A 15911-nucleotide genomic window follows, 5' to 3' on the forward strand; every position below is an offset into this window, starting at 1 on the left:
TGCTTCTGGAGGATCTGATTGGTCGCCATGCATCACCGCTGGCCTCAAACCTCGCCCACTTGTTTTATTTTAGTCTTAAGAACCTGAAATCCACCCTGTATGCTGAAGAAGAGGGGTCTGTCTTCCACCATGAATATTTGTTGTTGTTTTCCACAAATAACCATGAATAGTTCAACTTAAAAACAAACAAATCTGTTAGTAAATTAAAATTTGACATACTTTTTTGAACCAAGCCTTGATTCAGTTTATTCTTTCAGGCTTGTTTTATAGGAGTGTATCTGTAGCCCACATCTTGGCAGTGATGGGTAGAGTAGCTGAAAGTTGTACTCAAGTAATAGTAGTACTACTTCAACTTTTACTGAAGTAAAAGTAAAAAGTAGCCATCCAAGAGATTACTCAAGTAAAACAGTTTGGTAAAAAAAAAAAAAAAAAAATACTACTCTAAAAAATTACATCATCGGATCAACCAAAATGTAAAGTTGTGTGAAAATTTTTCTATTTTAACAACCAAAATGAAAATTATTTATTTATTTAAATAACATGATTATAAAATAACAAAATAAGACACAAGAAAAAAAAATTATTTGTTTCAACTTACTTTAGCAAAGCCTTTCCAAAACTTTACAAAATTCTTCTACGTCTTACATTTATATGTACATTTTAGGCCAAAACTAACTGTTGCTTATAACTGTTCATAATTGTATCCACCATTGCAAAAGCCTAAGTAAATAATGTCATGTAAATAATGCCAAATTTATTTTGAATTGTGAGAATTTTTAGGGTCCTTCAGGTAACTTCTACACTGGAAAATATCAACTGCAGACTATAAAATCAAGAAAAAAGGAACAAAATCAGACGGCATTTTATCATAATTTGGCTAGCTTCAACAGTTTAAAGAGCATTTGGAGAAGGTACAATCTTGCCATTCAATCTCTCTGCCTGTTTAAAGCACATCTATGCATTGAAATCCCTTAACAAAGCACAGAGGAGTCTAGCTGATCAAAAGCATCCTCCTTTGCTGCCTTTGAACTGTTACCCTCCGGTAGAATGCATCGCCACCCATGTCTTTTCAAAAAATAGGACAAAACAGTCTTTCATTGCAAAAGCAATCCATTTGTTAAACAAACATTTGCAAGAAGACAGGTTTTAAATTTCTCTTTATGGTCTAGCAGGCCTATACATTAAAAATCTTTCATGTTTTCTTGTGCTGCTTCTTTTTGAGTTGATTTGTATTTATTGTTCTATTTCCTTGCAGAAATGAAAAATTACTCTGGTGCATTACTGAGCGCAGTTTTAGTTGATCTGATTCTTGATGTGAGGACCGGCGTTCACTCTTTGCACTCCAATTTTACACAACTTTTTATTATTTGGTACCTTCCTACTTATGTTTTATCCTACCCTTGCATGTAACTTAGCTACGCTTATCGTGACTGCAGAGAGATATCAGAGGTTGTTTCAGTTCAATAGTTTCGATGAGTATTGAAACTTTGCCTCTATTTCCACATTGAAGCCTTGGGACCTATCTTTAAAAATGCTTTGAACTGCTTGTTTTAGTAGTTCAAACACCAGATATACTTTAAAATGCATTAATGTGTACAGTGGAAACCGTCTAAACACTTCCATATCTCTGCTTTTGGCGTTACAGCCAATCAGCATCAAGGAAAATAAATACTTCTGGATTGGCTGGCTTGCAAAAGCCAACCAATAGTGTGTCAAGTAATGTTGCGTCTTGGCATTTTAACTTTCCAAGCTGCATTTATTCTCAAATATTTCATATATTCTAAATAATATTATTCAGAAATAAGCAATAGAAAACACAGTAGTGTGACTAATGGTAGATATTTCACAAACACTCCTGTGAACCCCTGATGAAGTAGCGCTCTGGGCAAAGTGCCTTGGTGTCCAGGAGAAAAACTCTTGACTCTTGAATGATTTCTGTTCTTTTATATGCAACTTATTCAGTGTCATTAAACACACATAATATAGTTATTCTACTAAGAAGAAAGATCTGGATTAGATAAAACTCCTGTTTGTGTGATTTGATGCTGTGTTTAGAAGAACTAAACGCAGTCATTTTAACCTGGATATGCTAAAAGTTATTAATGTTTTGCTCACAGCACAGCTCTCTAAGTAAAGGGTTATCCCAGATGAAAAGAGCAAACAGATAAACCTTTTTTATTAAAAAATAACAGCAAAGGTTTTGATTTAGATCAAAACGACTTTCCAAAAGTATCCTAAGACTGTCTCTCTTTTTTTGGCAGCTGGTATAATAAATCAATTTCTTGGAAATTTGTTGTTTTTGTTCTATTTGAAGTGGTTTTGTTAAAATCTGCAGCTGTGATACTGAAACAAACACAATTTTGTTTCTGGTGATTTCTGCTGTTTTCAAGATGTCATGAAAAATCCAAGAACAATCAAATACTTTTGGTCTTTATGTCTCTTTTGGCCTCAAAATGAATGCTATTTTAATAGCTTTTTATGTCAATGTTATTCCAAGACTGAAGGGCAATTCCACAACTTCTCTGATCAAAAAAGAATGAATTAAAATATGCTCTGACTAAAAGTACTGTTGTTTTACTGGAATAGTTGTTTGATAATTAGAGAATAAACTAAACAGTAATCACTGCATGACTCTAAATCTCCAGTCCATGACAATATGCAAATATTTGGTTAATTTGACATCCTATGAGATTTTCATATTATTGGATTAGATTAAAGGAACAAGTTTTCAAATGTAGAGCCATTTAGTGATTAAGACTGGAATAACTAAACGTTAAAGTGAGTAGAGAAAAAGCAGATGCTGCTGAAGACATTCAAAAGGAAATTTACAATGGTTGAATTAAGAAAAATTAACTTAGATAAGATAAGATATTTCATGAACATCTTATCATCTTAAATCCTGCTGAAGGGAAAGAGGACCGTTGGGTAAAAAAGGATAAAAGAAAGAAGAATAATAGGATTGCAGGAAGGAGGGAAAAGGGGCAAAATTACAGAAAGGAGCAAAACATTAAAGGACAAAAACATTTACAGTGAAATGGGTGAGGGTGAAGAATTAAAATGTACAGGAAGAAAAGTTTTAACAAAAGAGATGAAAGGACACAGCTAATTATAATGTTTAAAAATAGAAAACAATAAAGACTATTGTGTTGTACTCTGCCACTTCCTAAGTCTTAGTTCCAACAACAATTATGCTTCAAAATATCGACTTAGTGAAGATCAAAAGGTCTCACTTGACCTGAACAAAAATGGAAAACAATGTTTGAACAAAAGCTGTTTTACTGATGAAAAGAAGAAATTCTGCCTGCAGGGTATTTTCTGTTTGTTGATGGATGTATGGATGGATTTCAGCCATATTTACCAGTCAATACAGCAAAGGACCGACAGTGTTGGTGGCACTTGCAGCCTGAAGGCCTGGGATCAGGGTTGCCAGATCTGACTGACAGTTTCCAACCCAAACACAACGTAAAACAAACAAGAAGCAAACAAACCAAAACCTCAACCTTTATTTAAACTCATGTTAATATTATATTCTTTTAAATCATGAAGTTTCCCCTGGATTTCTGTTTTACAACACCACTACATAATGATACCTGGTTAATCATCGATGTCATGTTCGAAAGAGAGTCTGGAGATTTCAAATGAAATCTTTAGACTTATTTTCTCTTGCAATAATTTCTTGCTTCTATTTTGATCCATTGAAATGTTGGATGTTTATTTTATGGCCAAACAAGTTAAAAAAGGACAGAATTTAGAAGAAACCCATTTTGTGGTTTTTATTGAGAAAAACAAACACCAACCTGATGTAAGTGATGTGATTGAACAGGTCAGGGAAATAACCCTAAAAAGGACAAGACAAGTGCAGTAATACTGCATTTTATTAAAAGTTTTAGGCTTTTTTTTCTTTTTGCAAAAAGAATTTGGGGTATGAAGCTCAAGAATTGGGCTTGGGATTCATATCCTGGGCTGGGGAAACCTGGGTGAGTTTCTCAATGTAAGGTTAATTACTTTAAAACCACCTTCCAAAAGTGTCCTCAGATCGGTTTTTTGGCAGTCAGTATAACAAATCCGTTTGTTGTAAATGTTTTGTTTTTGTTCTAATTGACCAGCAAGTCCTGAATGGACAAGTAGATGCAAACGATGGATACATGTCGTCCTTTCATCCTTATCTCAATCTAAGGTGGTCCTAATGCCGAGTTTAAGTATATTCAAGAGCCAACCATGTTTTCTGATATTATCTGGAAAATAATGCACCAACACTTGTACATACATTTTTACAAGTTTAGCTCCTGACATTCATTGCATTAGAATTTACTTTGTTGTTAAACTTCACACGCAGCCTGTCAGTATCTCCTGTCTCTTTTATTCCTTTCCCAAACAGAGACGCCACAGGCCCATTCTGTCCACTTCCGAGAGAAAATAAAGGGCAGCACGGAAACCTCTTCCCAGAGGAATATTTACTCTTCAACGCCCCCTAAAGTTTCTCCTGGGAATAGACAAGGAGAATACCAGAAGGTAAACATGACCGGCGCCAGCTTTTAGAGCCTCTCACTAAAAGTAAAAGAAAAGTGAGAGGTGCCTCCCGTTTAGCTCCTGACCCTCACAGGAAGTGGAAGGTGGCCGGGTTAACTTGACATTGACAAGCAGAACGGCGGGAGCGTGTTTATTATCAGGAAAGACCCTCATGCTGTAATCACAGGCGTGACAAGGCAGAAAGGGGGGACGACAAAAGGTGTGTTCAACACCTTGAAAAGAGCCGAGAGGGAAAGGTCACAGTGGCAACCCGGTCTGGAAATGTTCCCAAAAGCAGATGACAGGTTGTGTCTGACTCACTGCTGTTATTTCCTGACTAAAGCTCCAGCCTGAAGTGACAAAATTTCGATTTATTTTTAAATCAAATCGGATTTTTATTTTTTAGCGTTATTTCCAAATGTCTGAGGCTTTTCGTGATGTCCAGTTAGGACTGTAAACCACCTGAAAGTGACCTGCATGCGCAGTAGAGGGCGCAATAACGTCACACACAGAGAGCGAACTATAAAAAACCGTTATAAAAAACAAGCAGAAGTGCTCAGTGATGCTAACGGTATCTTACGATTTCGAAGTTGTTGTCCGACCGGAGCAGCACATTAACCATTGTTGTTTTTACTTGCGCGTCTCAGGACGCAGAATAGTGACGTTTGTCGAGTATAAATGACGCTCAGGTCGGCTGAACGCGATCTGGCCGTTCAGATTCGGCTTACATTTGAAACTTCGGGTTGCAGTGTGAACGCAGCCTATTGTTTCCTGTGTGGTATTTATGTGATTATTACTGTCACAAATCAATAAGCAGCTTTTGTTATTCTGAACTTTGTGAATCTTTCTGGTGCATTGGAGGATCGTGTTATTATTATTTTATTATGAGGGTGATCTTACAGTTCACCCTCAACAACCAACAGCGTTATACAATAGTATTTTTCTTTCCTTAGTCATTTTTTTATACTTTTATTTTAGTATTACTGTAAGAAGGGCCAAAAATATTAACTGCCTTTTAACTCAAAGACAGACTTGGGCACATCCATTTATTATAGTTGTATTGTTGTACTGTATATATATATATATATAACAAGTTTTTTTTTGTTTGTTTTGTTCCTGTGAATGGACCGGGGGTCTACAATCTGTACAGTCAAAAACGCTATTTTTTGCCTCAGTCTAGCTAAATAAAACTTGTTTAAAGCTGCTAATGAAATAAATAAATAAATAAAAGACAACCCATCATTTATTATATATATATATATCTACTGCAAGAAGTTGGCTGTTATTTTTAAACAACAGATATTTTATCTCTAATTTTAGGTTTTAAAATCATACCCCTGCCCTAAAAATAGTTTTAGCAAAAAGAGGACAGATACATTTGCGTCTATGAGACGTTGATTGTTGTGAAATATGATGTAAAAAAAAAAGCACATTTCCAATCTAATGGCAGGAATAATGGATCTAAAAAAACAACCATGCCTTGTTACTCTGTAGTGGAAATGCAACACAATTATTGAATAAAACAATTGAAAAACTGCTAAAATCTGCATTTATTATTATTATTTCATGATATAGACATAATACCATGAAACATTAGTTGATTAGTGCCACTTCAGAAGGTCCAAAGAGGCACTTTGGGCCACAGAACTGCAAGTTTCAGACCGTGGATAGACTAAAATCACCTTCTGGACCAATAATGTAAAATAAAGGCAAACGCTCAAGATCCTTTTCTTTAATTTACAATAATTTGTTGTTTTTTTACTTTCTTCCATTGAAATTATGCCTGTTTGTTTTATGGCCAAACTGGTTGAAAAAATTAAAAATCTAAAAGATAACCAGTTTTTTGTTTTGTTGGAAAAAACAAACAAACACTAAACTGATGTAAGTGTAACAGGCGAGGCTGTAATCAGGTCTGGGAGGAAAATAATAAAAAAATCTGTTCATTCACAATTTAGCCAAAATCTGGGGAGAATTAAATCCTGGCAGAACAGCGCCACCCTGTGGTCATCTTTAAAAACTACAGATGTAATGATAAAACCGTAAATCATGTTTGAATGGAGAGGATAAAATCTAAAGCTAACTGTGTTTTATTTTATATTTATAATTTCCTTTAGATTTATATTATGAGACATGTTTACAGAAATTTCACTCAGATCAGTGGAGATAGTGGAAAAAATAAAACCCTTTTAAATTTTGACATGAATGCATCAAAACATGCCTTATTACTGAGAAATAGCACTCATTAAGTAAAAATACAAAAAAATGTCTGAGGGAATTTTTTATTATTAACCCAATGGGAAATTTGAAAACTTTTTAGAACCTACTTACACTTTTAATACCATTTAAACTTTGTGATCATAAAGTTTATAGAAGTACAGCTTTATTTTTCACTCCTGTATTACTTGGTATAATAAATTGTGTTTGACGTTCACCAACAGTTTGAGTGAAATGTATGTAATTAACTTTTTTGGTTTCTTTTTCTAAATATGTGGACTAAACTGACTATTGCTGAATAGAAATTAAATGTTTGTTGAGAAACAGTACAATATAAATATCCTGAATTGAATTAAACAGACTTTTTATTTTTGGGTTGTCTCATCAGGAAGTCTTGTAAATACAAAAGAAAAAGAAGTAAAAATTTTTTAATGGAAATTGATTTATTTTTCTATTAACCGACAGTTTTTTGCTTTGCCTCCAACATTTTCTTCCATAGTTCACTAAGACAAACTCACATTTACATCATCCACATCTAAAAATACCTCAGATTTTTTGTCAGCATTAAGCAGCCTCACCTTACACACACGAAATGGGGCCGTTGGTACAAAAATAAATCAGACAAACGGCAGGCGGCACAGCCACTTCATCCTCTGTTTGCTACAGATTCTTAAGGCAGATTAATGTTGCATCTTCATCATCGCTGTGAACCCGAACCCCTCCGTGTGCTCGCCCACATTTCTACAGAACGTGTAGCATTTTCATTCACAAATAGGAAATGGGCAAAAAGGCGTGGTTCAGTCTCAGATGTTGATAAATATTCCTGGAGCAGTCTATCTGGTTCCCAGTAAAAGTGTCTGTTTACTTGCTGCCTGTGCTGGGTGGATGCGCCCTGGAGAAGGCGGTGGATGTCAGGATGCTCCTCAGTTGTCAGCAGCTGTGATGGAAGTGGAGTCTGATGTTTCTGCAGCAGCAGCGTCTGCAGGCGTCTCTTCGCTTTTGGTTTCCATAGAGAGCTCCTGCATGGAGTCTGCAGCCTCCTGGACGGATTTAATCTCCTCTGAAAACAGAAGAGTCACTTCAGGTTACAACCAGCCGTCACCACATGATTTAAATTAGCTTAAAAAATATAAATTTGACCTAAAATCTAAAAGAACAAAACAGATTCCACACAGTCATTAAAACAAATCAAAACTTAAAAAGTGCTGTTCTCCAAAGAGCTGCTGTAGATGCTGGCATTCAGAATTGGGGAGTAACTATATATATTTACTCAATTACATTTACTTGAGTGACTTTTTTGGGGGTAAAAAATTTACTTTTAGGAGTATTTTTACTGTGCTGTACTTGTTACTTTTACTTGAGTAATTTTATTGTGAAGTATTTCTACTCTTGCTTGAGTAAAATTGCTGGATTTATCTCATAGAAACTTCAGGATATAAACGTACAATTAAAAACCTCAACAGGTTTGGGTTGATTCAAAGGGAGAAGACTTATTTCGTAGCTGAGGTCTGTAAAGTTGCATCTGAGTGAACCACAATGGAAACACCAAGACAATATTGTGTTTTATTGACATTGGCTGAATGTTGAACAAGTTTTTTGCACATTTGCAATGAAGATGTAGAAGCTGATAATGAATTTTTGTCCTAAAATATGAACTAATGTTCAGTTTTGAAGTTTCTGGATGATTCACCTTTGCTCTGCTCCATCCTCAGTTTGGCCATTTCTGCCTCCTGCTTCTCTCGCTGCTCCTGCAGCTTCTTACAAACCTTCTTGTGGGTGAACCAGTGCATTTTCTGGCACGCTTGTCCACAGTAGATGACCTGAAAAAAGAGCAACCTGTCAGTGAAATCCTCCACACGATAATTATTTCTGTGGTTTCAACGCTCACCATTTTGCAAATGGAGCATCTCTTCTCAGCTCCCTTTTCTCCACAGGTGGTGCAGAACTCTGCGTCCATGAAGCCGACCTGCCCTGTGATGGCCTGAGTCAGAACCGAGAGCGCCGTAGGGTCGTTACCCTGGAGGGCAAAAAAACCTGATCAGATATTGCTATCGAAAACACAGATGGGATTTCTGAATCCAGTTTTTGAGCCACTGAATTTATTTCAAATCCTGTGGTTCTGGGAGGCAGGGAAATGTTTGGGCCGAAACAATTAATCGTGATGAATCGATTATTGAAATAATCTAATTTAGTAACTGATTAATTGCTAATTGGTGAAGACTGACTCAAAAAAGACTATTTGCTGATAGAACATCATACTTAGAGCAGTAATAAATAAAAACCTTCTTTGTCTGTAAATATGTCCGACCCAAACTCCTCTAGTGGCAGTTTTATCTTCACCTGGTTCAAATTCAGCAAAAAATAAAACATTATTCAACCCGAAAACTAGTCTTGATGTTCAGTCGAAAAGACAGATTTGAGTTTTTCACATGTTGATGTTAAAAGTTTTTTTTTTTTTACAATGATCAAGCACTCACTAAAGGAATGTGTGAGATAAATTCTTATTTTCTTATTAAAAAAATAATTCAATTGTTTATTTGCATCTTTTAATGTATTGTATAAAAATAACCTTTAAGTGGTTAAACAGCAAAATCTGCAGAATGAGAATTTTTTGATCATAGAGTAATCAATTACTGAAATAACAGTTGGCGTATTTAGAATGAATTTGACGTTTAGTTTGCAAACTTACGATGTCTACAGGGGCGATGCTCCGCACCAGCTGCTGCAGCAGCGTGGCGTCGCAGTACGGGAACTTGCGGATGCATTCTCTGATGAACTTCTCCTGAAAGACTGGGAAACCGTCGCTGTCACGACCTTTTAGCAAACTGGAGCGCACAAAAAAGATAAAACACCCAAAATCCAGTGAATAACAGGACAAAATATGTTGTTCAGCACAAAGAAACAGGCAGAAGGAGCTTGAAGTGATATCGACTTAAACAGGACAAAAAAACCCAAAACTCTTATGATATACCTAAGGTACAAGAGAATGCATAACCAATTGTTTTCATATAAAATACAACACTCACCCTGGTATAGATGTGTAAAAAACCTTTTAAAGAAATGCATCTTTTGTTGCAGCATCATAAATTCAACTGTTACTTTAAATACATTTATGTAACTTGGAATTAAAATAATAAATAATTGTTTTCCACAAAAGTCACTGGAGTAAAACTGGCATCCTATGCTGAAGCTTTTTAAACTTTACTCTTTAAAGATATTTTTACTCAGTTATCCACTCTTTTATTAGTATAATATCAAGGCTTGTTTCTCCCAGCCAGTCTTCAAACAAGGTAAGACAGGGGAACATTATCTCAGACTGAAACATCGTAATCAGAGCAACATAAAGTCAAAGCAAAATTGAAACAACTGAAGCAAACAAGGCTGGATGAGCAGTCACAATTATCTTACAACAGAGAGCAAAGTGGGTGGCAAAGAAGGTAAAACAATCACCAGATGAAATGATAGAGTGGTGATTTGGGGTCAAAGGTCTCCATAGAAACCATTAGATGCTACTAGCTACATGCCAACCTGAAAAATTTTAAGTTTTCTTGGCTCTATTTAGTTTTTTTCATGCTAAATTAATTAACAAAGTTGTATTTTCCTAATTTTATTTTCTAAAATAACAGATTAATTAATGTTAGGGTTTTTTTTACACATCTTTACCAGGAGGATGTGGAGGGTTCTGTTCATAATAAAACCCATTCCCTCATATAATCCCACCTCTTTACGAGGCCGTCCAGCTTGTCCTCGCGGTCTTTCAGGAAGGAGGCACACTTTCCCAGCACACAGCTGATGTAGTGCATCTTCATCGCCAGAACCTCGTTCATGTCCTGTTGCTTGATGCACTTCTCACAGATCAGCTCCATCACTCTTCTGCATTTGTCCAGAGCCTCCACCTCGGCGAGCAACGGGTTTTCCTTCACCAGCATCACCAACTGGAAAACAAAACAAACAACGAAGGAGATTATTTGGTTTTCTAGACGCCGTTTTAGGAAACAGCAGAGCAAAAACGCAAACTGAGCCATTCCAGCTGTTTCTGATCGCCTTACTGGTGAGGATGTTTTAATTTAAGCAGTGAGAAAAGTAGGTGGAATGAGGAAAAATGAACGGGAAAATTCACCTGAAAGCTACCAGGTTAACATTTTTATTGTAGTAGACACTGATATGACAATAAATGAATTTGATTTCAAGTGTTTCAAATTAGGAAATGTCTCAGGGTTTTGCTGGAGATGCTAAAAAGTGATTCAATACTTAAAAAAAGAATCAAGAAAATATGTAAAAGTCTTAATACAAATGTTAGATTTTTTTCTGCCCAAACTCATAAAACTTAATTATTTAAGCTGCTCTCTGAAGGTCTCTCTCACCTGAAAAAAATGTTTACATTCATAGCTAAAATCCAGATTATATCGACAAATAATTAGCATTAGCTAAAAAAAGGTTTACCACGCAATGCAGGTGGAGACAGACTCTTTAAAAGTTGGCAGCGTAAATCTTGTTTTTTGTTGGTTTCTTGCTGACACACTAACTTCACACAGACTAAGTGTCACAAAGCTTTTATATCCACACAAAGTCAGTAAATGATGTAAGAAATAATGTGATGAACGCAATATTTTATGGTAACTTTGATTTTTATTTGTATTAGCTAAACCGGTAGAGCTGCACTTCTCTTCCTGTTAGGAATAATTAACGATTTGATGCCACATTTAATTACAACTTTTTGTTACAGACACTAATAATTAAACTGAATAAAATGGTTTCAGAAGCATGACATAACAACAGAAAGCATATTAAGGTTCATTCAGGCTGCTGGAAGATGAACGGGGTCTTTGAAGCCCACATGCTGCATTCAGTGAAGTCCTACTTTGACCGTGTTCAGGTTGGTGCTCATGATGATCTTATGGAGGGGTCCGGACAGTTTGGGCGGAAGCTTTGGTTCCTTCTCCAAACCCTGCGGCTTTGTGTAGTAATCCAGCCTGGCTCGAGAAAAGTAGTTGTTGATTACAGTGACGCAGTCGTGCTGACCTAAGGATGAAAAGTGGAGGGTGGTTAAAACTCTGAATGTCGATCATTTTGATGATTCACTTGAAATCTTGTATTTTGTAATTTTGCGATGTAAACACACATTTTAGTTACATACCAAATTAATCAAATAAAAATGAATTAACTAGAATCAATTATCCAAATATTTCAGTCCATTGTGTTAATATAAGAGATAGTTTTTACCTAATTAGAAAAAAATGGTTGAACTTAATTTTAAATAACATTTCTGCTGGTATCTGCACATCTCTGCTGTTGCAGCTTTTATTGCTACTCTGCAAAAACTGAAATCTAAGTAAGATTAAATATCTTAAATTAAGGAGATTTATGCTTGTTTTCTTTCTGACAAGATATTTTTTCTCACCGAGAGGTTTTTATGTTAGAATATTTTTGTTATTTTAGTACCGGTACTGAATTATCTCAGTCAGATATTAAAGCTTGATATTAAGACAATATTACGTATTATGAGTACATATATGCTAGAAACTAGAATATCAATATTTACATAGAAAACCTCAAGTACAGAACGTATTTTCTCTTAATAAATTTTTCTTATTTCAAGCACACACAGAAGTCACTTATTGTAAATAGTCTCATTTTATGCTCTTAGACACATTTTGTAAATTTTTTTATCTACCCTACTCGGTTGTACATTAATTTGGACTGGAGTAGCTACTTTTAATAACTGCACAATATTTATGTTGAAATTTTCCCCTTACTGTACAGTATTTTATTCTTTATTTATATATTTTATGTTCTTATCTTTGTGTGAATTGCTTTGATTGACTGTCACTTTGCTGCTGTTGCATTGGAATTTACCCACTTTGGGGATAACAAAGGACATTTCTATTCTATTCAAACCAGAAAAAAAAATTCTTATGTTTAAGGTTTTGTAGATTTTAGAAAAATGCAATGAGAATAAATTATATGGTCACAAACCAACAAAAGCTGCCATTTGAGCGGCGGTCCGTCCAACAGAGTTGGTCACATCTGTTTCCGCCCCGGCATCCAGCATCATCCAGGTGATGTCAGTTTTTCCTACAGACATAAAGGAAAAACTTCTAATATATCGTATATTCAGACGTATTTGTTTGTTGCTGTTTGGACCTGCCAAACCACACGTCCTGTCAGGTTTACTTACCTGACAGGCCAGCAAACATGAGCGCCGTGTATCCATGTTCATGCTGGTTGCAGTTTACGTCGGCTCCGTGTTGGAGGAGCAACTTGCACATGTCTGCTTTTCCTTTGTAGGCAGCGTGCATGAGCGGCGTCATCCCATACTGCAGGTGAGACGAAACCAAATCTGTGACTAACCATCACACTAAAACTACATCTACTGTGGAGTAGAAATATTACAGCTGACAGAGCAAACTGGCACAGGAGTGTTAAGTTGAAAGCAGATACATTCAGGGCAATAAATTCACCTTTTTCTTGTTCAAAATAGAGACATATATGGGATACATGATCAGACAAGTGGAGGGAGAGCTGCAAAAAGCTTTAAGGTAAACAAAATAATTAACTTAAAACTCAGTTATTGAGAGGGAAGACTGCTTTCAAACTTCTCATGTGGACAGGAATCCAAAAGCTTCTCATAAACAAAAAAAAGAAAATAACTACAGACCTTAAAGGCATCAAAATTGATATACAAAAAAGCAACAGTTAATGCTCAATATTGTATTAATATAACAGTACATGAAATTGTTTTGATTCTTTTCTTGCAATTTCACTTAGGTAAAAAGAAGAAATGTAACTGTAAAACACAAATCTTTTTAATAAACTGGTTACGAGAGAAAAAAAAAGTTAATTATGAGCATGTCAGGATAAAATCATCAGTCTCGCTGTGCTAAGCTACCTCATCCAGACAGTTAACTCGAACATCTTTACAACCCAGCAACCTGGAGGCTTCCTGGACGTTTCCTAAAAAGAAGGAGAATTCGTCTTTTTATCACTTTCATATTGAAGTTTTACCAGAATATACAAAACAAATTCACAAACCCATCTAACAGCTAAACTTAACTGGCACGTTCAAACTTATTTCTAGCTTTCATGTTAGAATCAATGGAAAGGTAAAAATAAAAACAACAATTTTCCTACTTTTTATTTAAAGTGCTGCCAAACCACAGCTATAATGGCTATAATGGTCTAAATGGGTAGGCGTGCAGCTTGTATCGTACAAGCTAACCAGCAAGGATTAGCGTTAGCCGAGGAGGCTTACCTGCAGAAATAACCTGAAACAACTCCTTTTCGCTTGGAGACAAGTCTCCTTTCTTTGCGGTGGACATGGTGATTGTTTACACCTTTAAATAAAATAGAAATGGCACCAATATTGCAACCAGTTTTCACACAAGCACCGCAGTTCTTCTCTCTGACAGGGTGATGCTCGGCTGTCTATGCTAGCTCTGGGCTAGCTGTCATACGGAATGTACCATTTACACCTGAAATAAGGGGTGTGTGGCGCCGAGATAGAAGACTAAAAAACTCAATGTGTGTCGAAATAATGACCTAACTTTTAGAACTATGTACTTTATATAAGAAGATAAGTGAGTAAAAAATTAGTATAATCAAGTAGCTACCCAAAGAACCAATAAAATGCACAACCGAATCTCCCCTTTGTATTTTGTAAAAAATAATCAGATCCACGGGCGTCTAGCAAGTTCATTCATAACCGAAATCCTCCAGCAGTGATAACACAGAAATGTCATATATTACTTTCAGATATTTTATAATAAAATGTAAATACTGATATAGAATAACCATTCATCTCTCTGTCTCTCATAAAGGTATTTATTGTATGCAAATACTCAGGTACACAGTATTGATTAGGGGGGGAAAAAAGCAAAATTCCAACTTTAATCTCAAAATTCAGACTTTGTTCTTAAATAGTTAGAATTTTGATGAAAAAACTGCAGAATTGCAAAGAAAAAAGTAATTGAAAGAGTCAATTACTCTTGACAATCATTGTTACAAGTCTGAATGTGGTCGTGTCTTGATGTAAATTGGCGCAAAGTAAATTAAAACAGTCTTTAAATAACAGTAATGTGTACAAATAAAGTTCATTAAATCAATTAGATGAATTGTCTCCACCTAAATAAGTATGAAATCCACTCTGTTGGGTAACTCTTTCTGTCATGATTAAGGTTCTGTCTTTGATTCACCTTTCAAAAGGATTGACAAAGTTTGCATTTGTCTTACTGCTGGATTTTCATGTGTTTTCCATATTCAGGAGAACAAATAGTAAAATGTGACTCCACGTATCACAAACATCACCTTCTAAATTACCTCTTTGCTCCAAGATATGGGTCTGTAAAGCTGCACAGATCCACTTCGGTCCAGGTTTGAGCTGAAAGCACAGCTGAAACAACTGAAACGCCGCCACATATCTGGCAAGATCCTTTGATTGTCTCTGCAACAACAATGTAAACAGATGCAAACGTTTCTTTAAAAAAATCATTACTATGTATTTCAGTTTTGGGACCAGACCAAAACCCCTCAGTGTCATTACCTTGAGAAACAATGAGATTTGCATAAGTATAAAACAGGCTTTAATGTCAAAAATTATCAAATGTTAAAAGCCATACAAATGTAACAGATACAGAGTGAAATTCACCGTCCAGCGCTGGGCTCCACTTAGCTCACCTGAGGGCTGACACCAAGTGTAGCAAAGATTGTAGCAAAAGTTTAGCTTTTATTCTCCTCATTCTGAACCCTCCCAAAAGGGAAGTGTTAATCAGTTTTATTTTGTTTATGACTTATCACATAAGACTGTCGCTAGTCTTATGTGATATGGTTATGTAAGCATGCAGCAGTGTGCGTGTAAGCAGATAGAAGAGACAGAGGAAGGACATAGAATCACTTCATCCAGGAGGAGGAGCTTGAATTGTAACCCAAGTTTAGGCAATAAAATACCATAAAACAACTTCTGCAGCTTTTTCTCTTTGTTCTCATGGAGGAGCAGCATTCAGCTTTTATGCACCTCAAATCTGGAATAAACTTCCAGAAAATTGTAAAACAGCCGAAACACTGAGTTCCTTTAAATCTAGACTAGAAACCCACTTGTTTAGAGTTTGGCACACAGTGAAAAGAAAATGTTGTAGCATTGTTCCAAATCTTGCACTTTTTAATTCCTTCTCCTTTTTTCTGTTTGCTTTTCC

At 35.7% G+C, this 15911-nt stretch overlaps 1 protein-coding gene across 1 annotated transcript; it reads right to left on the minus strand.

Moving 5' to 3' along the window:
- Window positions 1–6967: 6967 nt before the first annotated feature.
- Window positions 6968–14163, minus strand: ankmy2 (ankyrin repeat and MYND domain containing 2). Its single transcript, XM_005799436.3, has 10 exons — window positions 13976–14163; window positions 13613–13677; window positions 12902–13040; window positions 12700–12798; window positions 11585–11745; window positions 10444–10658; window positions 9413–9548; window positions 8612–8740; window positions 8414–8543; window positions 6968–7783 (listed from the first exon to the last, which is right to left on the minus strand). The coding sequence occupies exons 1-10, from the start codon at window positions 14040–14042 to the stop codon at window positions 7647–7649; spliced, it is 1278 nt and encodes a 425-aa protein (XP_005799493.1). The 5' UTR covers window positions 14043–14163; the 3' UTR covers window positions 6968–7646.
- Window positions 14164–15911: the final 1748 nt, after the last annotated feature.

This window comes from Xiphophorus maculatus, chromosome 3 (genome assembly GCF_002775205.1).
Source record: "Xiphophorus maculatus strain JP 163 A chromosome 3, X_maculatus-5.0-male, whole genome shotgun sequence".
NCBI lineage: Eukaryota > Metazoa > Chordata > Actinopteri > Cyprinodontiformes > Poeciliidae > Xiphophorus > Xiphophorus maculatus.